This window comes from Huiozyma naganishii, chromosome 13 (assembly GCF_000348985.1).
Source record: "Huiozyma naganishii CBS 8797 chromosome 13, complete genome".
NCBI classification, from domain to species: Eukaryota; Fungi; Ascomycota; class Saccharomycetes; order Saccharomycetales; family Saccharomycetaceae; genus Huiozyma; species Huiozyma naganishii.
This window is the reverse complement of record NC_035934.1, coordinates 349,315-373,413: the sequence shown is the minus strand read 5'-3', so window position 1 is coordinate 373,413 and position 24,099 is coordinate 349,315. Positions and strand designations below refer to the sequence as shown.

Below are 24,099 nucleotides of genomic sequence, written 5' to 3'. Positions count from 1 at the left end.
TAGCCACACTTCGACGTTTCAATTGGCTATTCCCGCCTACAAAACCCCAATTGACCGTGCCAGAGTCCCTCGCATCGGCTACAAACACAAGCAACGCTTCGTGTCTCGCAGTGTCAGGAACTTCTGCCCCAGAATTTGGAAGGGAAAAATTGCAATTTCAATATATTTTTTCATTTTTGATGCAGAAGCGAGAGACGGTGCTCTCGTTGGGTGCGTTTGAGGGCAAGAGGTGGCTGCAGTAGTTGGTGTGGTCAAGGGATTCGCGGGATCTGTGTACAGCTGGAGGTGCTGCTTGGTTTGATCAATTTTTACCTTTTTTGGCTCGTTGGTTCCCGGCCGTATACAGCTGGAAGGTTTATTTTACTTTCGGTGCTCACTCACATACACCCAGGATTTTAACGTCTGCTCTTTGCGGCTTTGAACTGGGAGGAAGATATGGTGGACCAAGGTGAACGGAAGGATTTCACACCCAGCGGTGTGTCCTCTGCGGCGTCCGGTCGCGACTTGGATAAATTCTTGAAAGTGTCGCCGAACCTTTTCACTCCCGAGAGGCTGAACCTGTTTGATTCGCTGCATCTGTACACTTCACTCATCAATTGCTCCAAGAATATAGAACAGGGGGAGAGACTGCATAACCTCAGTTGGAGGATTGTCAACAAGGCACTTCTCAAGGATAAGAACATCAACAGGTCTAAGAAACGGGACGGTGTGAAAAACCTGTACTACGTGCTGAATCCGGTCAATCAAAATGGTAATCCGAAAGACCAGTTGGCAAAGAGGAACCCTCTACAGCAACCACAAACACATACACAGCAACAGCAACAGCATACAAGGCCGACTAGGGGGAAACCGCTGACTGCGCCGACCAGCAATGTCAACATCCGAGATAGCAATTTAACAATGACGGCAGCTGATGCAGCCCAGCAATTACCACAGGGCTCCAAGGACAACACTAATGATAGAGAGGATACCACGATTGATGGCAACGACAGCAATAACAGTAAACTTTACAAATCAAGCACTGCGTTGTTCTCCGCCGTGAACAAACGATTCGCATCGACTAATCCGCCCACGGCAGCGAACTCTACCGCGTCGTCGATTGCCTCTGCGACGACACAACTGCAACAGCAGGCGCTCATGAAGAAACTGAACAAGGAGGCACCAAAAACGATAGTCACTGGGTTTGACCCAAACACGATTATAACGAAGACTGCGGTGCACAGAACGGCTGGGTCTGCGTCGAGAAGCACCTCTAACGACAGTGGTAGGTCAAGAGGTGCCCACACACAACCGGGGGGACCCACAAGGCCGAAAGTGTCCAAATATAGACAGGATACTAAGTCAGATTCGCTGTTTTCCTCTTCAAAGGGCAGGACTGCCAACGTGAGCAACAAGATATTTTTCAGCAGCGAAGATGAGGAAGAAGATTCCGACTGGAACAGCCTGTCCACGGATGGCTCGGATGATGGCTCGGATGATGAAGATACGGACGGCGACGGTGATAACGCGGATGACGACGACAATCTCAGCAACGATTACTTCTACGACGACGACGACGATCAGTACTACAAGCGACAGTGGGGGAAACTTGTCTTTTCGAAGACAACCAGACTCTCGCAAAGCCCGTCCTCCGTGAATGCCTCAGGGTCTGGTTCAGGTTCCTCGACAGGCGCCGCTACGAACACTTCCCCCCACGAGGTCAGAAAGAGTCTTCTGAGTGGGCTCTTTTCAGGGGAGCGAACTCAACAGTCGAGCAATGCATCAACCGCGTCGACGACGCCATCAACATCACACCAGGGGTCCGTGGACCCCTGCAGTATGCTCGTCAACGACCCTGAGTTCCCAACCCCATTGGAAAAATCGACCATCACATCGAACGTGACGGCACATGGGTCTGTGTCCTCAGGACAGGGGAGAGTGAACTCTGCGCTCCCACTAGAGGAGATCATCCAGCGAGAATCACGCGGGAGACAACCGCACCGTGCCGGAACCGCGGGGGCACAATCGCAACACTACTCGAACGCTCCGTTGACAGCACAGACAATCTTACCGACTGCACTATCGACGCACATGTTTCTCCCAAACGACGTGCACCACCGACGAATGGCCGCAAGAGCCGCTGCCCAGGACGTTGCGGAGACGTCATCGACAAACGCACAACCTTTGCAGCTGCCCAGGAAACTCAGCAGGAGACAGTCCATGGACATCCCGATAAAGAGTCGCAGCCAGCTGCTGATCAAAACGAGGATGGAGATATCAGAGGAGGAGAAGTACAAGAACCGCAGGGCCCATCGTAACAAGAACGCAGATTTGAGTTGAGTCCCGACTGGTTTGCTGTGAGCGGTGCTGCTTGGTGCTGCGACGGCGCTATCATACGGTCTTTCGAGGTTTTTCACTGAAAATTTTTCAAATTTTGCGATGAGTTTTCGATGAAGAGACAGACGAACAGGTAAAGGCTTGATACTTTGAGGACACACGGGCCAGGAGACTTGATCTGCATAGCGACCCCTAGAAGGATATATACCAATGTTGAGAAGACAGGCACGTGAAAGGAGAGAGTATTTGTACCGGAAGGCGCAGCAGCTCCAGGAGGCGCAACTTGCCGAGAAGAGGCAGGTGATCAAGCAGGCTTTGGAGCAAGGGAAGCCGTTGCCCAGGGAACTGGCTGAGGAGACGCAGCTACAGGAGGACTACCGGTACGACCAGTCGACGAATCTTGCTGAGGAGGAGATCGACGACGAGTACTCGCATACGAGCGGTGTCGCTGACCCGCGTATCGTGGTCACCACTTCGCGTGATGCCAGTACGAGGCTGCTGCAGTTTGCAAAGGAGATAAAACTGATGTTCCCACAGGCGACGAGGTTGAACCGTGGTAACATAATCATTTCGAATCTCGTCGGTGCGTGTATCAAGTCCGGGACCTCCGATTTGATAGTGTTGCACGAACACAGGGGTGTCCCCACAAGTCTAACCATATCACATTTCCCACATGGGCCTACTGCATCGTTTAGTTTGCACAACGTTGTGCTGAGACACGATATACTGAACAGGGGGAACGTTTCCGAGATGAACCCTCATTTGATATTCGACGGGTTTACGACAAAATTGGGCGAGAGAGTTGTTTCGATCCTCAAACATCTATTCGCTCCTGGCACGAAACCAACGAGCCAGCGGGTCATCACGTTTGCCAACAGGGGGGACTTCATCAGCGTCAGGCAGCACGTTTACGTTAAGACGAAGGATAGCGTTGAGTTGGCGGAGGTGGGCCCGCGATTCGAGATGAAGTTGTACGAGCTGAGACTGGGGACTATGGATAACAAGGACGCGGATGTGGAATGGCAATTGAAACGGTTTGTCAGGACGGCAAACCGGAAAGACTATCTGTAAGCGGGGTGTTATGCTTTGTCAGACTGCATCTACGCTTTGCAACGGACATAATAATATAAGTTCTTATAGAAGTGGCGGGTGTATATAGTTATCTAGGTATACGATAAATCATTTATAATAGAGTAAGGCGGACCATTACCGGTCAAAAAAACCAACATGCCTGAATAAAGAAGAAACGAATGATAATGATGATGATATATATGTGTGTGTGTGTGGGACCGACCCAAAAGACATTCGACAGGGTTATTCCGGTCTTGACTCGGACAACCTCCGTCTCAGCACGTCACCCAACTTCTCCGTTTGAAGTTGATTTTCGACGCCGTATGAAACCGGTGTAGGTTGCAGCTGAATCACCGATGCGCTGCCGTTCTTCCTATCCAGAAATGTGACTGTGCGACCCACTGGCGTATGGATTGTCTGGCCCTCGTAGGGGGACGCGAGTAGTGGTATAGTGGTATTAGTAGATCCCGTTCTCTTCTTGCTTAGCGGAGCCGTTGATATGATGCCCTCCTGAATACAGGAATGTGCCCTGTCAGGGACGTCTATGTCCGCATCTGAGAGTGCGTCGTCGTTGTCGGACTCGATGTGGAACCTAGACAATTGGCCCAATTTCCCGCCAAACTTCTCGACTCCTAAGCTGTTATTTCTCAACCTATTCGGCTTCTTCAAGGGAGCGTGCTTGCTCGAATCCTGTAACAACACAGACGCCATGTTGGAAGATAGAATAGAGAACTGGTTACCGTTCAGTGGGCTTGTGGGTGTTTTCGCTCCACCGTTTATATGATTTGTGTTCGATAACCTTCTACAGTTCTGTGGTGGGGATAAAGACAGGTAAGGCGACGATTCCCTTCTTCCGAGGAACGGGTTGAGCACGGGGGAACCTGGTCCGTCTGCTGTACCCCCCGTCTTGAACTGTTGTTGCTGAAAGATATTGGGAGAGTGTGAAGGTTTACAGCCCGTGGAGCAGTGCGAGCTGACGGACCCTGGTCTACTTGCGATCTGCGAGTTACCGCTTGTCATCTCGTCTGTCCGCAGTGCCGCGTACGAGTAGAAGTTCAAAGTCTTCCCGTTGCTGTCCTCCACCGTGTGGTCGTTCCCCGTTGGCTTATAGTTGGGGGCCACACTCGATGCTGGGATGTTGCTGTTGTTTCTCGATCGAGGGTTGGACCTCATGTATCCGAGGGCCATGTCCAGTCCGATCACGGAGGAGGACCTGGAGTGGACGACGTCGACGTTTTCGAGGTCTGTGGACTCGTCCGCGAGCAGCGAGCAACTAGCATCGAGCGCGGGGGCCACCATGTTCTCCAAAGTTCTGCGCCTGTTGTGGTGAACATGGTTATTCAACCCTGGTGTCGAAAGTGAGTTAGACAACAGCACGGATCCACCTTGGCACAGGACATTCGAGCTCGAGTGGGAGTTTGTCCTGGACAGTCTCCTGTTGAGCACGACCGGTGTGGGAGCGAGCGGTGGTGCTGTGGGCGACGTCATCAGGGGCTCGAGGGAACGAGGGACCCCCCAGTCTGCTAGCCTCGAGATAAACCCGGGCACGTACGCTGCCGAGTTCGATCGTGTGATCGGAATCGACTGCGAGTACGACCTCTGCTTGGAAAGCCCGTTCAGGTTGGTTATGGACGCAGAGGTCGCCGTCGAGTTACCCTCTGTGGCATTAGCAGCTATGGGCAAAAAGGATGATCCCTCCTGTACGTCTCTCTCAAAGATCAGCGACCTTTCGCTGAGCGTCGGAGACGGAGGTTGCGTCATGTTGAATTGCAGTCGGTCATCCTGCGACGGAGTCGCACATTCAAACCTGCTCATGGATAAAAGTTATCTTAATTCAAAGTCAACTAGGAATAGTAAGATTTGCCGGACTAGTGACCACCACTGAAAGAGAAAAACACAGAGTGAGAGGAAAGCGATAGAGAGAGGCAGAACGAACTTGAAGCTTATCTCCTTGAAAGCGACTGTATCCAGCGACTGTTGCAGTGACCACAGCTCCAGCGGGACCCTCAGCAGCTGCGCCCAGGAATCAGGAATGTCTCGAGGAACGTCAAAAGTTGCCTGATTTTTTCTGCTCGAGATCTCGATTACGAAATCATCGAAGGGCTTGAGACTCAGACTGCGACTGCGACTGCGACTGGGACTTGGCAAAACTGTTGCCGTTGCTTACCCGAAGGCCCTCGCAAGTGTGGCTTCGGAGACTTCGCTGCTGTGTGTTATCAGCAGCCATTGACGCATCGTCTCCTGACGCAGTCGGATCTTCTGGATCCCTCCCCTGGGCGAGATGCTGTTGCGGTGCGGTGGACGTGTGAGTCGTCGGTCTGCTGGTGCGGCGTTGTGGAGTTGCAGGTGCAGGTGTATATCCTCGAATGTCCGGGTTGACACAAGCACACTGGAGGTGACGCGGCGGAACGAGCTTGTTGCGGCGGACCCGCAGCGGTTCTTCCCCTCGATGACACAGTGGGACGATGCCGGGCAGTACACCCGTGTCTCTGTTGCCGAGTTTTCTCGGAGGTTCGGTTATCTGACTGCGGTGGGGCAAGATGCCCGCGAGGCGCGGGACCGTACGTCGTTGCACGGCAGGATACGGAACATCAGGCTGTCAGGGAAGAAGATATGCTTCATTGATCTGGTGGAGAACGAGGTTGGCCCCGGGGGGGCACTTCTGCCCACGCGGGAAAGCCAAACACAGATCATAGTGAATTTCAGCAAGTTGCAACCACCGGTGGACGCTGAACAGTTTGCCAACCACATAGATCTTTTGAGGAGGAACGACTACGTTAGGTGTGTTGGTGTTCCCGGTGTCTCTGCGTCGAGGGCGCAGAACCTGTCTCTGATATGCGAGCAATTGCCAGATTTACTGGCGCCCATCCAGTCGCCGCTGCCCTCGAAACTGTTGGACCAGACAAAGATAAACAACAACAGGGTGGTCCAATACCAGATTTGCCCGACAGATCTAGAGAGACTCGTGTTGAGGTCGAAAATGATCCAGTTGCTCAGAACGTTTTTGACGAGGACGCAGGGGTTCATAGAGGTGGAGACTCCGATCTTGTCCGCGAAGGCGAATGGCGCAAACGCGACACCCTTCTCCGTGACGACGAAATTCGACAACAAGAATCTGGAGCTGCGCGTGGCACCGGAGCTGTGGTTGAAGCGGCTGATCATTAGTGGACTCAGCAAGATCTTCGAAATCGGGAAAGTGTTCCGGAACGAGGGGATCGACAGCACTCATAACCCGGAGTTCACCATGTTAGAATTCTACCAAACGTACGCATCGATGGAGGATCTCATTCGATTGTCCCAAGACTTGTTCAAGTACGTACTGTTGCACTTACGGGACAGTTTGCCATCCCATTCCAACGAGAGTACGCTGACCAGGTTGATCATGACTTTGGAGGAGAACGACTGGCAGTTTAAAAGGGTCGAGTTTTTGACCACGTTATCAGCTGAGATGGAACGCGACTTTACCAGCGTGGATCTGAACAATGCTCGAGAGTTGCTCAAGATGATTCCAGAAGAGACATGCTCCGTACTGTTCCCCGGTGCCCAATTGAGGACTCTGTCCCCGCCGCAAATCCTGAACAAACTGTGCTCGCATTACATAGAGGACCGCCATTGCCAATCGATCCACCCAACGCTGATCTACCACCACCCGCTTGCCATGTCTCCTCTGGCGAAGACAAACCCGCTGGACCCGCAGACGACAAAACGGTTCGAACTGTTCATCGAGGGTAAAGAGTACGTGAACGCGTACGAGGAGGAGAACTGTCCCTCGATCCAATTGCAGAATTTCATGAAGCAGCACGAGCAGCAACTGCAGTCAAGGGACAACGAGCTTCTCAGGGTCGATCACGGGTACATAGAGGCCATGAAGTCCGGGATGCCGCCGACGGGCGGGTTCGGTCTGGGAGTCGACAGACTGTGTATGCTGCTGCTGGATGCGGACAGGATTGAAGAAGTGCTCCCCTTTGGATCCCTTGACGACGTGAACAGACAGTGACGAGTGAGATAGACCATCAACCCATCTCATCTCATCGCATCTCAATTCCTTGTAAATAAATTAAATTTTACGTATATTGAAGACGTGAAGAGTGCAACCTTTACGCGTCTATTGCGATTGTTAGCACGCTCACCATCTCCCGTCAGGTACAGTAATGCTCCCCCCCACCGTGCAAGAGTCAATTGGATCTTTACACTCCACGTCGTTTTTCTCTGCTGTTCCAGACCGCTTGCTGGAGGCAGACGACAACGATCCTGTGATTCTCGGCGTGGACGAGGCCGGTCGCGGTCCCGTTGTCGGTCCCATGGTCTACGGTGTTGCGTACTGCAAGAGGAGCTATGAGGAGGATTTCATCAAGAGGAATTACGAGTTTGACGACTCGAAGAAGTTGACGGACCCTGTGCGCCGAAGTCTGTTTGAGAAGATGTACGGCTCCGCGGAGATCAGCGAGCTCGGGTACGCCACCACTGTGATCACCGCGACGGATATATCTTCAGGGATGTCGCGGTTCCCTCCCTCGAAACAGTACAATCTGAACGAACAAGCTCACAATGTCACAATGGATTTGATCCAGGGGTGTCTCGACCGCGGTGTCAAGCTGCACCACGTGTACGTGGACACTGTGGGCCCCCCCGTCTCGTACCAGAAGAAACTGGAGGACCGGTTCCCTCAACAGCGGTTCACCGTCACGAAGAAGGCGGACTCGCTTTTCTGCGTGGTCAGCGTCGCCAGTGTCGTTGCGAAAGTCACTAGAGACATACTTGTCGAGTCTCTAGGGTACGCGGATATCGGGTCAGGGTACCCGTCGGACCCGAGAACGAAACAGTGGCTGAGGGATCACCAGATGGATCTCTTCGGCTGGCCAAACCATGTTGTTCGTTTCTCATGGCAGACTTGTAGGACACTCCTCGAGGGGAACCCACACGGAGTGCAGATACAATGGGAGGAGGATTTCATCAGCACGAAGAAGACCATGCACAAGCAGTGGGAACTCCAGCAGTTGCGCGACATGGACGACCCGCGCTCGATTACTCTCGACAACTGGTACAAAAGAGATTGATCGGGGCGGAAAGAAGACCACAACGTCAATTGCAACGCCAATGGCAAGCATGGTGAACGATGGGTCCAAGTAGAAGCCTCACCGGCACAGGTACCGGCTGCCCTCCTGCGGTCCGTCATACCTGGCTGTCGCCCGGGTAATGTCCTTCTGCAGTTCGAGTGGAACGAAAAGTTGGTGATAATCGGTCCCTCGTGGGCACAAGGTTGCTACCTGGGGACGCCTCTGCTGTGGTATCGGTACACTTGACGCGTGCTGACGGGCCATGTCTATGTTACGGAGAAGTCTGCCCTGTGCGGCGAGGTGTGCGACGCTTTTCAGCGCGGCAAGGACGCAATTGAGGTTCCAGTTGAGATGCTACGCATCGTATCCGGCACACACGGTCATCGGGATGCCCGCGTTGTCGCCTACCATGACCCAGGGGAACCTGGCCAACTGGGTGAAGAAGGAGGGTGATGCTCTCGCGCCCGGCGATGTTATTGCCGAGATCGAAACGGATAAGGCGCAGATGGACTTTGAGTTTCAGGAGGACGGGTTCTTGGCGAAGATCCTGGTCCCGGATGGAACCAAGGACATCCCAGTGAACAAGCCAATAGGTGTGTACGTCGAGGACGCTAATGATGTCCCCGCGTTCAAGGACTTCAAGCTTGAAGATGCTACTACTACTTCTACTGCTGCTGCATCCCCCTCTGCGGAACAGCCCGCGAAGGAGTCCGAGAACGCCAAGGAGCCCGAGAAGCGCCCCGTGCTCTCTTCTGGAGCTGCTGCAGCGACTGGTTCAGCACCCGCCGCTGGTTCCGAGGGAAGGATTATTGCCTCGCCGCTCGCTAAGACGATTGCCCTTGAGAAGGGGGTCTCGTTGAGACAGGTCACGGGCACGGGCCCTCATGGTAGAATAGTGAAAGCTGACGTTGAACAGTTCTTGGCTAACAAGCCGGCAGGGGAGAATGCACCCGCACCCACGCCCGCTCAATCGAAGGCGGGTTTTGCCGCTGCTGCTTCACCAGCACCACCGGTGGCTGCGGGCGGGAAGTATAAGGACATCGAGGTGACGCAAATGAGGGGGATCATCGCTGACAGACTGTTACAGTCTACGCAGTCGATCCCCTCGTACATTGTTTCGACGAACGTGTCCGTGTCCAAGTTGAGCAAGTTGCGGAAGTCGCTGAACGCGACGAGCAACGGCAACTACAAGCTCTCGATAAACGACCTCCTTATTAAGATCATCACCGTGGCCGCCAAACGTGTGCCCGAGGCGAACTCGTACTGGATGGGCAATGAGAAAGTGATCAGGCAGTTTGAGAACGTCGACGTGTCCGTCGCAGTGGCCACCCCGTCCGGTTTGCTGACGCCAATAGTCAAAAACGCGGACACTAAGGGTTTGACGGCGATCTCGAGGGAGGTCAAGGAGTTGGCCGGACGCGCCAAGATCAACAAGCTGAAACCCGAAGAGTTCCAAGGCGGTACCATCTGTATCTCGAACATGGGGATGAACCACGCGGTCAACATGTTCACCTCGATCATCAACCCGCCCCAATCCACCATTCTCGCGGTGGGGACTTTGCAGAAGATTGCAGTGGAGGATGCCGCCGCGGAACATGGTTTCACATTCGACGAACAGATCACCATCACAGGTACTTTCGACCACAGAACGATCGACGGAGCCAAAGCGGGAGAGTTCATGAGAGAACTGAAGCGCGTGACAGAAAACCCGCTCGAACTCTTGCTCTGATGGCAAAACCCCTGATCTATATACGCTACATAAGTTTCTTGCTACAGCTGTCGAGGCGTGTGCGCTCCACAGCACTCTTTATCACAGGTATATTCCACCTTTTAACTCTCTTTCTTGTATATATATATATTTTTTGTTGTTGAAAGAAAGAGAAGGTAGAAACTACGTTCAGGAGGAAAAAGACGAAGGTCCCCCCGAAGAGAACCACAGTACTTCCATACACACACACATATTAACAGTTACCAATTCACCAGCATGAACTTTCTTTCATCTTTTATTTTGAGTGATGAATCCAAGGAGAGAGTGTCCAAAATCCTCAGTCTGAGCCACACGGTGGCCCACTACGGTTGGATCCCATTCATTTTGTACCTCGGCTGGACGCAGACATCGAACAAGCCAAACTTGTTGAATCTGCTGTCCCCGTTGCCCAGTGTCTGAGTCCAAGGGCGGGGCATACAGCGGTAGATGTATGTCGGGTTGATTTCATTCCGTGACGGAATCCGCATAAAACGAATTCACAAACTCATATCCCTTCTACTCTTGGTGTTGGGTCCTTGTATATATGTGTAAAGATCTCTGAATTTGAGCTGTACATTTGATAATCCGTCCCGGCGTGCTACATTACTTACCTACATATCTATATAGTAGCAATAATAATAATAATGCAAATAACTGCTGGCAAACCGAACAGGGTTCAAAGAACCGTGGTATCAGAGCTTAGATTCCTCATGCCCAAGTGCAAGGCTCATTTCTATGATTAAATGATCAATTTGGGTTGTGTGTTTCTCTTATATAGTAGAATTGTATATCAAAATAGAAGTATTAGAGATAATAGTATTGGACTAAAGAACACGCGGAAAAGTGTGAGCGGGAGGAGCGGCTTAGTAACCGAAGGTGGCCAATTGCTTGGCAACGTCGGACTCGGCGGCGGCACCGTTGGCAGCAAGAACCTTCTTGTTGAACGATCTCTTCTTGGCGTAGTATTCGGCAGATCTGACTTTTCTCTTCTCTTCCAACTTGGCGACAACGTCTTCGTACTTCCACCCGACGGAGGAGGACAATTTGCTCAAAGTGGTGTACTTTCTACCAGGCTTCAATCTCAAGATTCTCAAGGCGTTTGGAACAACGACTCTCTTCTTCTTGTCGTATGGAGGTGGGATACCTTCGAAAACCTTTAATCTTTCCAAAGCGGCTTTACCACGGGCAGTCTTGTGGGAAATCATACCACGGACAGCCTTGTAGAAGATTCTGGATGGGGCTCTGAAATGGAATGGACCTCTGGTCTTGTTGAAAACGGTGGACTTCCTCAAGTAGTCGTGGTACTTTAACTTGTTTCTGAAGAACTCACCAGAGATGTTCAAAGCCTCGGCTCTGACAACAACAATCTTTTGACCTTCCAACAATTGCTTAGCAACAATGGAGGCTAGACGACCGACCAAATGGCCCTTACCGTCGACAACAACAACTGGTTCGAAAGTGGACATCTCCGCTGTGTAATGTTATCCGTTTGGTGAGTTGACTACAAGCTTCCCTCGAAATTGCAAGAAATGACTAGTCCTCTCTTTCTATAACTGAAACGGAAACACTAGTATTGCGTACTAACAGGACCTGCCAAACGCACTCGCACACAGAGGGCATCCTGCGTTACAGTTCCAATTTCCAAACTTTTCAGCTCCGCTGGGGGGCTGCGCTGGAGCGTGGGCGGAAGGTTCAGCCTGGGTTCCGGGCCCGCCGCCCGCCGCGAGGGAGGGTCTAGGCAGACGCGCGACTCTCCCGGGGGCGGAAAGCTGCGTCTGGCGGCGCTGGACCGGGCCCAGCGACGGCCGCCCGCAGCCTGTTCCGCTCAGATTTCAGCGAGTTTGGCGTGAGCTTGCAGTGCAGCATTTCCCGAAAGGGGAATTTTTCTTCTTTTTCTGAAAAATAAAAAAATAAAAAATAAAAATGGTGGGTGTACGGATGCTGGTGTAGCAGTCACTGGTGCTTGCCGGTCTCTCTCTCTCTATGTGTTTGCATTTTACTTATGTATGTCGTCGTTGAAGGACTTGATGATGATGTGTAGAGGACGTATATGTTGGTCGAGTAATTACAAAGCGTTGGTCTTCACCGCACGATGAGGCGTCATTTCATGTCGTTGACTACTGTAAGTTTGGCACCGTCTGTGTCCAAGATCAGTTTCTTTCGTCCGGTCACCTTGCATTAGGCCTTTGACTCTTCAGGGGGGGGAGAAGCAATATCCTTCTCGTCCATATCGTGCGTCTCGCCGTTCGCGTCTTGCCGTTTATCACTCTCATCGTCACTTTTCGTCCCAGCACCAGATATAACCGCCGGTGTACTATTGACGGAACTAAATTGGAGTAGATTCCACACGCCAGGGGAACTCCTCACTGTGTTCTGTGATTTGCTGCTAGATGGTGTCAATTTCGTGCCCGTGCCGCCGAGTTTCTTGGAATCACCGTAGATTGCATCGTTCAATTCTTTCGGAGATTTGTTCTGGTGGTTGACAGCACTACCACGCTCAGGGGTGTACGCTTCCATCGCAGTGACTTGGAAAGCCTTTGTGGGCGATCGTATCAGCGAGTCGTAACCAGCTGAGGGACCACCGTTCGCATGTATCGTGTTAGCGGAATTCGTCGATGTCGCCGTGTGCCCACCAGAGGCCGAGGTGCCCCCCGATAGAGATACGCGAGAACCATTGTTTGACGTCGGCATTGTCAGCAGACTAGCCCCCGAGGAGGATGCAGAGTGCGAAGGTCCCAACCCTGCGATAGATGTCGTTATACTGGGGAGGATGGTATTGATCGTCTCTACGGCCCTGGTGCCTCGTTCCATGCCGTTAGCAGTTTCGTTAGTATTCTTCGTCACGAAGGGCAACATTCGTCCACTAGCATTAGTAGTGTTGTTTTTATCATTCATCTTGGGGGTTTCACTGGGATTCGGACCGTAAGTTGGAGCATTACCACCGTTTACCGCCTCTTGTACCCCATTCTGTGCATCAATATGTGGTAGTTGATTTTGTTGATGGTATGGTGGTGCCAGTGGGGGTAGTGGGTGTTGTAGCGGGTTCATGTTACTGCTTGTAGCAGAGCTTATAGGGTCAGTCTTCCTCGAGTTGGCGGAACTCATACTGGATGTTGTGGAATGGCCCCTTTCCCTATCACCTGACTCTTTCTGTCCAGGTAGTTGGTTATATTTCGACATATGCATTTGCAACTGTCTGAATACGGATGACCCTCTCTTAATCTTGGCTAGTTTCCCCGTATACCAAGCGTCCAAGAACTCTGTCTGGAACGTCTCACTGATGCGCCACTTCATACCTTTCCCCGGCTCATTCGGTCTTCTGGGGACTTTCTCAAAGGCTTTGTTTAGGGACAGATTGTGCCTAATCGAGTTTTGCCATCCTGTCTTTGCGAACCTGTAGTATGCATAATTGGTGGAGATGAATCTGTAAATATCGGCTAAGGAGATGATACCTTCTGCACTGGACAGTATTGCCTGTGTGATCATTGTAGCGTATGAATGTGGTGGTTTCACTGTCCTGTTCTCATCTAGGGATAAATCGGTAGCAAAATCCATTGCGTGTGGGAACCCATTCACGGTCAATGCGTTGAGTCTTTGTAAGTTTACCGCTGTTGAGTTCTTCATCTGTTGCGAGTTGTTAGAACTCAAAAATTCTCTATTGACGATTGTGGTGGGACCAGACAGTTCTGTCTGGGGCACAAATTGTCCATTACCGTTGAAATTTTGGAATTGTGATTGGTTTGGGCTTGTACTGCTGTACATTTTGAAGATACGAACTTGATCTTGTTGGTTGTAACTACCATCTTGGTTCTGTTGTCGTAATCGCTGATCGATATCTTGGTTGGCGTATTTCGAGTTTTTAATGAGATCATTGATGAGTCTGTTGTTTGTGTTACCATCTGCACCACACACACTGACAAGTTTGGGGATAACGTTCTCTATAGCAAGGTCAGACAGTACAGGTGTCTGGTCCGGCAGTATAAATATCATCTGCGTACCACCTATGTCCAGTATCGTACCTGAAGTCAGTGGCACCGGTGGTGCATTGGGACCCGAGTGTACTCTTTGGAAATTCACTTTGGCACCATTCCTACCGGCGACATGTAACTCCCAACAACCGGCTTGTATATTATATTTCACAAATGCATGTTTCCTCGAAACGACTTTCGCTGGACCCAAATCGATCCCTACACCATCCGCAGTCTCTGCCCCCCCATGGGCGTCATTCAGTGGCGGCAAGACATCGAAATTACTCTCCGTGTCTCTCCCTATGGAGACCTCCAAGTTTTTCACGTAATATGTCCAATCTCTCCCCGAAATCTTAGCGTACGCCTGAATCTCACTAGCGATATTCCTCTCGTTTGAATAATGTTTCGAAACGATCGTGGGCTCCTCTGGAGTGTCCAGTGTAGAGATGACTAGATTGATCAACCCTTGGTGCTGTTCCTGGCTGTATGAATGGTTATAATAGCTACCTGACATCGTCCCCAAGGATATAAATAAAAAATGGAACAAAGCTGGGTGGCAGGCAGGCTCTGTCTCTAGATCAATGCAGCAGGAGAAGCTTGAACCAACACTACTGTCACTACTTTCTTTGTCTTCCACTACTTATCTAATACTTCCCTTCGGAAAAACCAAAAAAAAAAAAAAGTAATGAATGTAGGAACAACAACAATAATAATAATAATGAAAACAAAAACAAAAAAAAGGATGGAGCGCACTGTATGTAAAAACCCAATCACAAAAACGGTGTTTCAACCAAACAGCAATACCGCGAGGCTCTTAGTGTGCCCTCTTCACTGATACAACCCACTATAGCAGACTCTGCCTCCTGTGCCCTTCACTAGCAGGGCGCGCACACTTGACACCAATATCAATATCTGCACAGAGAGCGAAAGCGGTTTTTCTTCAGTTTTTTGCAATTTTTTGATTTTGATTTGTTTATGTTTTGCGTCGTTTCTTTTTCTTTTTTTTGGGGTGTTTACGTTTTGTGCGTTTTGGGAAATGTCACTTGCGACGGAACATAAAAACACGTGACCTAAATTGCAGTCACGTGACTGTATTTTGTAACACGTGATTTAAAATAAAAGCACGTGACAGCCGCTCGTAGCATGTGATACGGAATCTCGGGATTTTGACACCTAGTTTTTCTTTTCTTCGCTTCTCTTCGAGAAAACAGTATTTCCAGCGCTCACTTAAACTGGCGGCGATGAGCACCAGCGCGAGGGGAGGGATGTGGGACCCTTGGTTCGGTGGTGACGGCGACTGAAGTAGTTGACAGGGTTTTCTGTGATGGCAGACGGTGCGAACGGTGCCGTTGGGTCTCTGGTTGTGGCGTTTATCGCAAACGATACCGTGAATGACGCGAAGGCGCAAGAGGTCGCTGAACAGTTGGCAGAGATGGTCGGGGCGGAGGCCAAACTGTTGGATATTGTGCTTGGGTTGAAGGGGTCGATCACCTCAGAGGACAGTGGGACTCGGCGTAAGGCTTTGAACTGTCTGTCCTCCGTGTTGGCGTGTTTGGACTCTGATAAGTTGCCAAGGAACGAAATCGAGGTCATGTGCCAGTTCTACAACAGTAAGCTGGACGACGAGTTGCTCGCGCTGGAGACGCTGTCCGGGTTTAGGTCGCTTTGTAGGATGGTGTGTGTGACTGGGCAGCAGGTCTCCGCTCTCATGAAGTGGTTGACAGATGAATACGTCCCCAGTAGGTATTTAGCCGCGGTCAGGTTTGTACCCTTCCAAATCCTAGACGGCATTTACCACAATAAATTCAAAGACGGGCAGATCGTTAACGGTAAATTGACGGAACAGTTTGTTCAGGCGTATATTAACGTGGCTTCAGGGGAGAAGGACCCGAGAAACTTGTTGTTGTCTTTCCAATTGAACGAAAGGATATCAACGTCGCTCCCAGCGGCCAATTCCCATAGACAAGAGTTGTTCGATATCCTGTTCTCGTACTTCCCGATAACTTTCAGACCTCCGAAGAATGACCCGTACAAGATCGCCAATGTGGACTTGAAGTTGGCACTGAGGTCCGCTCTATCGGCAGCACCCATGTTTGCTCAGGATGCCTTTGGAAATCTCGTCGATAAATTGAGTGCATCTTCGCCGACAGTGAAACAGGATACTCTGTTGACTCTGAAACGGTGTATTGAGAATTTTGGGGGACAAGCTTGTGCGGATGACTGGTTACCCATTTGGAAAGCTTTGAAATTTGAAGTGATGCATTCTGTGGATGATAACGATGACTCTCTAGCACTGGCGAAAGTTACCCCCCCAAATGCACAAAAGGAGGATGAGTCCACTATCAACAATTACCAAACGGCACTGGATGTCATTAGAACGCTTTCCAGAGTGTTACAACAGTTCAATGACAAGGTATTCGACACCTTTTTCACTCATGCCCTAGAAGATTTGAAACCAAACTTTGATCTGGGCAAGTCATTGAAGCAAAGTTGTGCGATATTTTCTGCTATTGGGAGCTCAAACAAGGCAACTTTCGATAAAACTATTGAGAGTGTCTTGCCCCTATTCCTGGTGAACACCACAGAGGTCCCAAAATTGAAACTTCTCTTAATGAATCTGTCCTTCTTCTTGGGTTCGTATATACAAGTGTTTGGAGAAACGCAGGCTGATCAACATGCAGTGGAAGTACCAGATAATAAATTGGCATCTTACAAAGATGAGATACTGATGATACTGGGGATGGCTCTCACTGGTAACTCCAAGATAGAAGTAACGGTACGGACTTTGTCCGTAATTCAGTTCACGAAACTGATCAAGATGAAGGGGTATTTGACGGACGAGGAGATTGCACTGATTGTTCAGTACTTGACGGAAACCATCCTCACTGATAACAACAAGAACATTTATTTCGCCTGTTTGGAAGGTTTAAAAGTGATCAGCGAATTCTACGAGCAGCTGGTGTACTCTGTATCATTGAAGCAGATGCTAGATCTTTTGCCCAACAGTTTCAACGGTCTTCCAGAGTTCCACAACGGCGAATACATTACAATAGAAACCATTTTGAAGATTATTTTAGACTTCACCACTTCGAGACATATCCTAGTCAAAGAGAGTATCGTTGCCCTGTGTAGCAAATTGCTGGATGTTGTGGTGAGAGACGCAGCGAGATCTTCAGACTACTGTTTCTTGCTGCTTTCCACACTGCTTTCGTTATACGACAACAACATTGTCCTGATGACACCAGAGACCCTGGTATCGATCAAAAAATTAGTGGAACCAGTGCTCTTCCAAATCTTGGAGATGAAAGACGATAAAAGTGTCATTGGAGATGACTACAATTTCCCGCTATTCTCGACGCTATTTTATTTCATTAATTTGAAGGGAGTGGACGACACGCAGTTGCAACGGTATACCGATGTGCTCATCAAAGAGTACAAAATATTGGAGAAATACCCATGCCGGTACATCATGCCCTATGTAAAAATTTTATCCGCATTGGATAAAACATGCGTATTTGAACAATCAGGGGAAGTGTTCCACAGAACAGTTGAGCTACTAAGAGCTGATGGTAATATCCCTCAAGTGGAAAAGGTAGGGTATTTGGAATTTTTGATGGTCTTGACTAATAAATGGTTGTCAGATGATGAGATTGAAAGGGAAATGGACTTGGAACTGCATAGCGATATAAATTTGAAGATTTTGACCTGGGTGGGTAAAGGTCTAGTGATGAGGAGCTCGAAGTTAGGGCCCAAAATTTTGAAACAGTTCATCGAGCTTTTGAGCGACAAACAGTCCGGTGCTTTGGTCTCCAAACTGTTTGAAGTCTTTGTAATTGACATCAACACGATGAAAAGATACAAAGGTTGCGGTACAGCTAATAATGTCAAGGCACTGTACAAACAAAAGTTTTTTAGTGACATATTCAAAACGCTTGTGGCGCTATACAGGAGTAATGCAGATATGGATATCAAGTGTAATTGTTTAACGGCACTGTCTATGGTATTGAAACACACGCCAAGCCAGCTAATTGAGCCCTTCATGAACGACTTACTCCCCATGCTACTTCAGGCGCTGGAGATGCCGAACTCGGAAGTGAGGGTCTCGTCGTTAGAAACATTGTCGGACGTGACTGAAAAGTTTCACCAACTCATCACGGAACACACGAGTACGTTGATCCCATTGTTACTGAAATTGGTCGTGCCAGGTACACACAACAACGCTGCTGTGCGCCTAATGTCGCTGAAACTGCTCGAGGTTATTGCCGCCGTGGTTCCACTAAACTATTGTCTGGAGTTCAAAGAGCAAGTGATAGTTGGGTTATTGAAACCTCTATCGGATAAGAAAAGAATCATTCGTAAACAGTCCATCGATACTAGACAAGTTTACTTCGAGTTAGGGCAAGTCCCCTTTGAATGAATGAATAAATAAATTGAGGGAAGGTCTTTACGTAATCTTGAGAGGATTTTTTTATTATTACTATCATCTGTACTATTATCTCTGGTCTTGTATAAAGTATCTCCTTAGTATGCATCCACACGCTGTTCTTCGTCGCTCGATTCCTCTTCGTCGCTCAACCCAACGGGCGCTAGACCAGGAGTAAGACCAGGATACTTGTAATCAGCAACATTATTCGTAGACTCTCTAATATTTTCCTTGAACTGCTTGACCCTGCTTCTCCTTTTCCTAGACCGTATGGCGTTTTTGCTTTCTGCAGAATTACTCAGTATAAAATTTTGCAGTTCCGACAGTTCCTCCCTGTCAGCATCGTCCAGCGACCACGATTTGGCTGCCTGTATATTTTTCTTCAGCAACTTGTCTAGGTACAGCTTCTCTCTCGATGTCAGCGTCCCATCCGCTCTATGTTTCTCCAAAACTTTCAACTTGGCAGCCTGTTCCAGTTTTTTATCTTCAAGTTTCTGGTGTTTGACCTTGTTGTACTGTATTTTCTTCTCCTTCCTCTTTATCTTCAAAGCGTCTCTTTTCTGTAACGATATCCGTTCCTTTAAATGCCGATCTATCAACTGTGCCTTAGAGCCCTTCTTGCTGCCCTCACTTTGCTTCTTCTTCCCCGAATTGCTCTTCCCGCAGCCGGGCAAAACCCTCGAAAGCAGCCCGGCCACCGCATTTTCTGCCTGCAACTGAGACGTCGACTTCACCTTTGACATTATCGACCTGTTGTTCACCCAAGCTGTGGCCAGTCTAGAGGTAACAACCTCATCGCTAATGGGCTCATCGCATACTATAAAACTTTTCAGCGGAAACAGTCACTTTCCGTGCGAAGCGACAACAAAAAAGCGACGCAAAAAAAGTCGAAATATTTTTTTTTTTGTTCAAAACGAAAGATATAAAAAGAGCAAGTTATTTTCGAGCTTCTTCAACGTCCTCACTTCTTGTTTCAGTGGTCAATTCACTTAGTTATCACCAGCAAACATCAATTATACGTAAAACATGAAGTACATTCAAACCGAACAGTCTGTTAACATCCCAGAGAACGTCACTGTCGCTATTAAGTCGAGAGTTGTGAAGGTCACCGGTCCAAGAGGTACTTTGACCAAGAACTTGAAGCACATTGATGTTACGTTCAACAAGGTCACCGACAGATTGATCAAGGTCACTGTCCACAACGGTGACAGAAAGCACGTTGCCGCTTTGAGAACCGTCAAGTCTCTCGTCGACAACATGATCATTGGTGTCACCAAGGGTTTCAAGTACAAGATGAGATACGTGTACGCCCATTTCCCCATCAATGTCAACGTCATTGAGAAGGACGGTGCCTCCTTCATTGAGATCAGAAACTTCTTGGGTGACAAGAAGGTCAGAGCCGTCCCAGTCAGAGAGGGTGTCTCCATCGAGTTCTCCACCGCGCAGAAGGACGAAATCGTTCTTTCTGGTAACTCCGTCGAGAACGTCTCCCAAAACGCCGCTGACTTGCAACAGATCTGTCGTGTCAGAAACAAGGATATCAGAAAGTTCTTGGACGGTATCTACGTCTCCTCCAAGGGTGTCATTGACGAAGAAGCTTAATTTTCTTCCAATGAACGTATCCTTATGAAAACAACAACAACAACAATCATCTAATATTACCTTTACATAGCATCTATGTACCTCTATCTGCATATTCCTCAGGGCGGGCAAGTCTGACTTGTCCCGTCGTTGGGGGGTTGTGTGATGGCTTTTCGCCATCTCCTTGGGGAAACGACACTAGTGCTCAATACAATAAAGAGCCATTGAACGTTTCCCAAAAAATGTTTCATCTTCATATTTCTCGCCCACGTTCTTGTTTTCTTGTAGTAGATCTTGTAGGAGGGAGGTGTGGTAGTGTTGAGAATCTCAGAGTAGAAATTGGCACCAATATTTGGTAATTTCAAAGCATCGTAACCTAACAACAGCATGTCAAAGGAATAACTCCTAGTGCCGAATTCCAAATGAAGTTTTGTAGACATGGGTCTCTCAATCGTAGAGATCTAATCCAAGATGCATTTTATGTGATTTATATTTCAAGATATAACCTGGAAAAGTTCACAGAACCGTCGTCATCACCTCAATACAGCGTGTAAGGACTGTTTGATAATCTTATTTACGCCTTATACGTACTTTTACAAGTTATATCAGTTGTACTTTCTTGACCAAGTCGTGTTAAGAGACCGTAATAAAAGATATTGGTGCAAATACCTTGCGGATTGCATAAATTCTGGATAACGGGCCATCCGCATGTATTGGGTGGGTTTTCACATACTGGTCGCTGACGAGATTCATCATCATACTACGATAGGACTTATATGAAAACTGTATCGGCTTCTCTAAACAGTACTGGAATTCGTCGGGATATGCTTCACACATCCTGCTATAGGCTTCTATTACGTGAATTCTGTATCGGTTTCTCTAAATAGAACTATACAACGTGTACGTGTTACATCAATTCAATGAAAATTTTCATCTTTTCCACACTACCAAAAATGCAGTTTACCAAATGAAATTACAGTTTCACTATAATTTCCAGCAAACAGAACTATGTAGTGTACATAATACTATCTAGAGATATCTTCCAATATATTTTTCCAATGAAAAATACTGTTGTGACAATTCTCCATTTTCACGTGAGACAAAAATGTACTTATCTCCAGGAAGATTATAGGGTTTGGACCTATAATTTCCAACAAACTCTTATATACCTTAGAGTTTATCAAAACATTAATTATGATCAGCGCTATCTTTCAAAAAAATATAAATAAGCGGTTGTTTGGCCGAGCGGTCTAAGGCGCCTGATTCAAGAAACTTAAAACCTTTCTTAACCACTGAACACAGTGGGAACACTCAGGTATCGTAAGATGCAAGAGTTCGAATCTCTTAGCAACCATTTATTTTTTTGAGTATTCTATACTGCTCAACTTTTTGCTACTCCTCGGGACTTAAGTTTCCCACCGCATACTGCAATCCATTCAGATTCATCTTGAAACTAGACGTTAGATCAAGGTAGCAAAACTGATACATTAGTGCGCTAATCTTAATTTATGTTTTTTTCTTTTGATGAGTTAGATAGGATATACATACAATACTGAAAGATATTAATGATGGTGTGACGGGGGGAAGGTTCTTTTTTCTTATGTTATTAAAAGTCCTTCAACTTTTTAAGGAGATGACCGTTTAATGAGTTTCGGATGGGATTTCGAAAACAATCTGCTTACCAGTCAACTTGTTGTAGACGGCTTGGAAGGATTCCAATTTGTAATCGATTTGTTGGATATCTTTGGAGTCCAATAGGACCTTTTGGATCTTGTTACCACCAACCAAGTATCTGACTCTCTTGCCGACAATTTCGGTTGGGAAGACCATGTCCTCCAAGACTTTGTCGTGGACAGCAGTCAAAGTTCTGGATCTTGGTCTCTTCTGGTTCTGTCTGGAACCTCTGGCTGGCTTTGGCAAAATTCTTCTCTCGGCCAAGAAGATGACATGACGGTCTGGGAATTTCTTTTCCAACTCACGGGTCAACTTAGCCTGGACCTTGTGGTAACCAGCTAGAGATGGAACTGGAACGAAGACAACCAAAGCTTTCTTACCACCAGAGACTTCAATCTAGTTTAAAAGGGGGGGTATAACCAGTAGATGGTAGACAAAATTGTTAGTATATTTGTTTGGCTTCATAATGCAACTGGTATACGCTGGCGGACGTTGGGCATCGCAATCTGCTTGCTACTACCCTTCTTGGCAGTGATTTTCCTTCCCATAGATAGCCGTGGCGATACAGTCAGTTGACAGACATTTTATTGATTTCTTAACATACTTCTCTGACGGATTTGAATTGTAGTGGTCTTAGTTCAGCCTTTAGGTCGGCAGAAGAGTTCTCCAAGTCGACGAAGGCCTTTGAAAACTGTAGCTCCAGTTCAGTTGGGGATTGAGATAGAATTTTAGAGGACATATCTGCTGTTGTGGTTACCGTTATCGATTTAAAGACTGTAGATAGTATGCGTCCTTCGAATATAGTTGGTACTATATTGAGATATTCAACTTTCCATCAGTGTTAAGTCGTATCACCCCAAACCTGTAAATTTTTCAGTGCGAGCCCTTGCCCCGAGTCCCGCCTGGACCCATTTCCTCCAGGCAGAGGCGCAGCCTAGAAAATAAAAGTCCACAGACAGGGCCTTACGCGGGGTCCGGCCAAACTCCCCTCAGAGGCCGTCTCGGTGCTGCAGTTTTCGCAACCAAAAAAATAAAACAAAATGCAAAATATCCTATTTAGGAAATACAGGCTGTAAAATTATAATTGACTAGCAGCAAAATAAAATAGTGTGTGTGTGTGGGTTTAGAACACAGTCCCAATGTTTTATGCTCTCTGCAACCACTTAAAAACGATTGAGTCTCGATGGCTCGAGATACGATTCAAATCAGTTTAATATAGTACATAGTTTTACTTGCGTAACAGCTGTTGCAGCTAGTTTTGCTTACTTTACTTCTCCAGGTCTGCCTTATTCACCCTCACCAGTCCCTCTGGGAAGGGCATTGTATCGGCCTCTTTCTTCTTTTCTGCGTCTTCGGACCATTGGCCCACTTTATAATCCTTCTCACCGTAGCGGAGCAGCCCAAGCCCTGCTGCTGAAATCGACTGCGTTACAGAGTCCCATAACTTCACAACGTTCGCAATCGACTCTCCACTGGCCTCAATCTCACCCACTTGGTCGCTCAGTTCATCCAATTGCGATTTCATCGTGTTCGTCAACTCTGTGATCTTTTTCAACGTTTCGAGCTCCTCCCGTTTCGCAGACATCTGCTCTTCCACAGTCACCATGTTGATTGCTGGCTTGCTCTACAGCCAATACTGAATCACAGCCAACCCACCCCTTTGGTAACTACGATTTCTCGTAGTGGGAATGTTTTTGTTTACTGTTCTTTTTTCGTGTATGAATATTCCATCCACTCTAACTCTTTCTCGACCTTGGGAGGGGGGGGGGGGGGGGCAGAGACACAGGTCCTCTGAACCTTGCCCTGCACGGTACTTGATTAAGTTTAATGGCATGATCCTCTCGCTCGAGGCAGGGGCCGCACAGACCCTTCAAAGTGACATCTCCGAGACTGGCCCACCGCAAGCCCTAACTTGCTTTAAGCTGGGATTTACGCCTTTTTCCAGCCAAAACGTGGTTAGGGCTTGGCGGTTTTGAGTAAGAAAAAATGACGTTTTATAAAATAGTCACCACATTCAAGACGAAGGATGGGTATTGGATGTGTAACAGAGTTGGGATCTGAGTACACAGTTCTGTTAGCCAGGTGCAGGTAGAAAGGTTTGGATTTTCTGTTTTGTGCAAAAGTCTGTGTTTGTTGGCCCTGTGATTAAGTGAAGCTGAGTGATTTATGCTGTAGGAATACACGGTACTTAACATAATTCCTTTGATCACTCTGTTGGTGGTAGTGTTGTGGACTACGCATAGTTTCCTCCTCTTTTTTTGC

The 24,099-nt window shown here is 48.3% G+C and overlaps 14 protein-coding genes and 1 non-coding gene across 15 annotated transcripts; 9 read left to right on the top strand and 6 right to left on the bottom strand.

The window, feature by feature from the left end:
* Positions 1–435: 435 nt before the first annotated feature.
* On the top strand, positions 436–2,319 carry MKS1 (Mks1p; the record flags this gene model as incomplete). Its single annotated transcript, XM_022611064.1, has 1 exon — positions 436–2,319. The coding sequence occupies one exon, from the start codon at positions 436–438 to the stop codon at positions 2,317–2,319; it is 1,884 nt and encodes a 627-aa protein (XP_022467297.1).
* Positions 2,320–2,526: 207 nt separating this feature from the next.
* Positions 2,527–3,387, top strand: IMP4 (snoRNA-binding rRNA-processing protein IMP4; the record flags this gene model as incomplete). The annotated part of the gene is made up of 1 exon (XM_022611062.1): positions 2,527–3,387. The coding sequence occupies one exon, from the start codon at positions 2,527–2,529 to the stop codon at positions 3,385–3,387; it is 861 nt and encodes a 286-aa protein (XP_022467296.1).
* A 243-nt stretch (positions 3,388–3,630) lies between these two features.
* MLF3 (Mlf3p) lies at positions 3,631–5,202 on the bottom strand (the record flags this gene model as incomplete). The annotated part of the gene is made up of 1 exon (XM_022611061.1): positions 3,631–5,202. One exon carries the CDS (start codon positions 5,200–5,202, stop codon positions 3,631–3,633), a length of 1,572 nt encoding a protein of 523 aa, XP_022467295.1.
* Positions 5,203–5,668: 466 nt separating this feature from the next.
* MSK1 (lysine--tRNA ligase MSK1) lies at positions 5,669–7,384 on the top strand (the record flags this gene model as incomplete). The annotated part of the gene is made up of 1 exon (XM_022611060.1): positions 5,669–7,384. The coding sequence occupies one exon, from the start codon at positions 5,669–5,671 to the stop codon at positions 7,382–7,384; it is 1,716 nt and encodes a 571-aa protein (XP_022467294.1).
* A 154-nt stretch (positions 7,385–7,538) lies between these two features.
* Positions 7,539–8,444, top strand: RNH201 (ribonuclease H2 catalytic subunit RNH201; the record flags this gene model as incomplete). The annotated part of the gene is made up of 1 exon (XM_022611059.1): positions 7,539–8,444. One exon carries the CDS (start codon positions 7,539–7,541, stop codon positions 8,442–8,444), a length of 906 nt encoding a protein of 301 aa, XP_022467293.1.
* Positions 8,445–8,712: 268 nt separating this feature from the next.
* Positions 8,713–10,173, top strand: LAT1 (dihydrolipoyllysine-residue acetyltransferase; the record flags this gene model as incomplete). Its single annotated transcript, XM_022611058.1, has 1 exon — positions 8,713–10,173. One exon carries the CDS (start codon positions 8,713–8,715, stop codon positions 10,171–10,173), a length of 1,461 nt encoding a protein of 486 aa, XP_022467292.1.
* Positions 10,174–10,428: 255 nt separating this feature from the next.
* TOM7 (Tom7p) lies at positions 10,429–10,611 on the top strand (the record flags this gene model as incomplete). Its single annotated transcript, XM_022611057.1, has 1 exon — positions 10,429–10,611. One exon carries the CDS (start codon positions 10,429–10,431, stop codon positions 10,609–10,611), a length of 183 nt encoding a protein of 60 aa, XP_022467291.1.
* Positions 10,612–11,054: 443 nt separating this feature from the next.
* RPL16B (60S ribosomal protein uL13) lies at positions 11,055–11,657 on the bottom strand (the record flags this gene model as incomplete). The annotated part of the gene is made up of 1 exon (XM_022611056.1): positions 11,055–11,657. The coding sequence occupies one exon, from the start codon at positions 11,655–11,657 to the stop codon at positions 11,055–11,057; it is 603 nt and encodes a 200-aa protein (XP_022467290.1).
* Positions 11,658–12,369: 712 nt separating this feature from the next.
* On the bottom strand, positions 12,370–14,673 carry FKH2 (forkhead family transcription factor FKH2; the record flags this gene model as incomplete). Its single annotated transcript, XM_022611055.1, has 1 exon — positions 12,370–14,673. The coding sequence occupies one exon, from the start codon at positions 14,671–14,673 to the stop codon at positions 12,370–12,372; it is 2,304 nt and encodes a 767-aa protein (XP_022467289.1).
* An 810-nt stretch (positions 14,674–15,483) lies between these two features.
* Positions 15,484–18,576, top strand: MET18 (Met18p; the record flags this gene model as incomplete). Its single annotated transcript, XM_022611054.1, has 1 exon — positions 15,484–18,576. The coding sequence occupies one exon, from the start codon at positions 15,484–15,486 to the stop codon at positions 18,574–18,576; it is 3,093 nt and encodes a 1,030-aa protein (XP_022467288.1).
* Positions 18,577–18,680: 104 nt separating this feature from the next.
* RRT14 (Rrt14p) lies at positions 18,681–19,325 on the bottom strand (the record flags this gene model as incomplete). Its single annotated transcript, XM_022611053.1, has 1 exon — positions 18,681–19,325. One exon carries the CDS (start codon positions 19,323–19,325, stop codon positions 18,681–18,683), a length of 645 nt encoding a protein of 214 aa, XP_022467287.1.
* A 283-nt stretch (positions 19,326–19,608) lies between these two features.
* Positions 19,609–20,184, top strand: RPL9B (60S ribosomal protein uL6; the record flags this gene model as incomplete). Its single annotated transcript, XM_022611051.1, has 1 exon — positions 19,609–20,184. The coding sequence occupies one exon, from the start codon at positions 19,609–19,611 to the stop codon at positions 20,182–20,184; it is 576 nt and encodes a 191-aa protein (XP_022467286.1).
* Positions 20,185–21,394: 1,210 nt separating this feature from the next.
* KNAG0Mtrna10L lies at positions 21,395–21,517 on the top strand. The gene is made up of 2 exons: positions 21,395–21,433; positions 21,473–21,517. It is a non-coding gene; the product is annotated as a tRNA-Leu (tRNA).
* A 287-nt stretch (positions 21,518–21,804) lies between these two features.
* RPS7B (40S ribosomal protein eS7) lies at positions 21,805–22,576 on the bottom strand (the record flags this gene model as incomplete). The annotated part of the gene is made up of 2 exons (XM_022611050.1): positions 21,805–22,233; positions 22,442–22,576. The coding sequence occupies 2 exons, from the start codon at positions 22,574–22,576 to the stop codon at positions 21,805–21,807; spliced, it is 564 nt and encodes a 187-aa protein (XP_022467285.1).
* Positions 22,577–23,104: 528 nt separating this feature from the next.
* Positions 23,105–23,443, bottom strand: DAD2 (Dad2p; the record flags this gene model as incomplete). The annotated part of the gene is made up of 1 exon (XM_022611049.1): positions 23,105–23,443. The coding sequence occupies one exon, from the start codon at positions 23,441–23,443 to the stop codon at positions 23,105–23,107; it is 339 nt and encodes a 112-aa protein (XP_022467284.1).
* Positions 23,444–24,099: the final 656 nt, after the last annotated feature.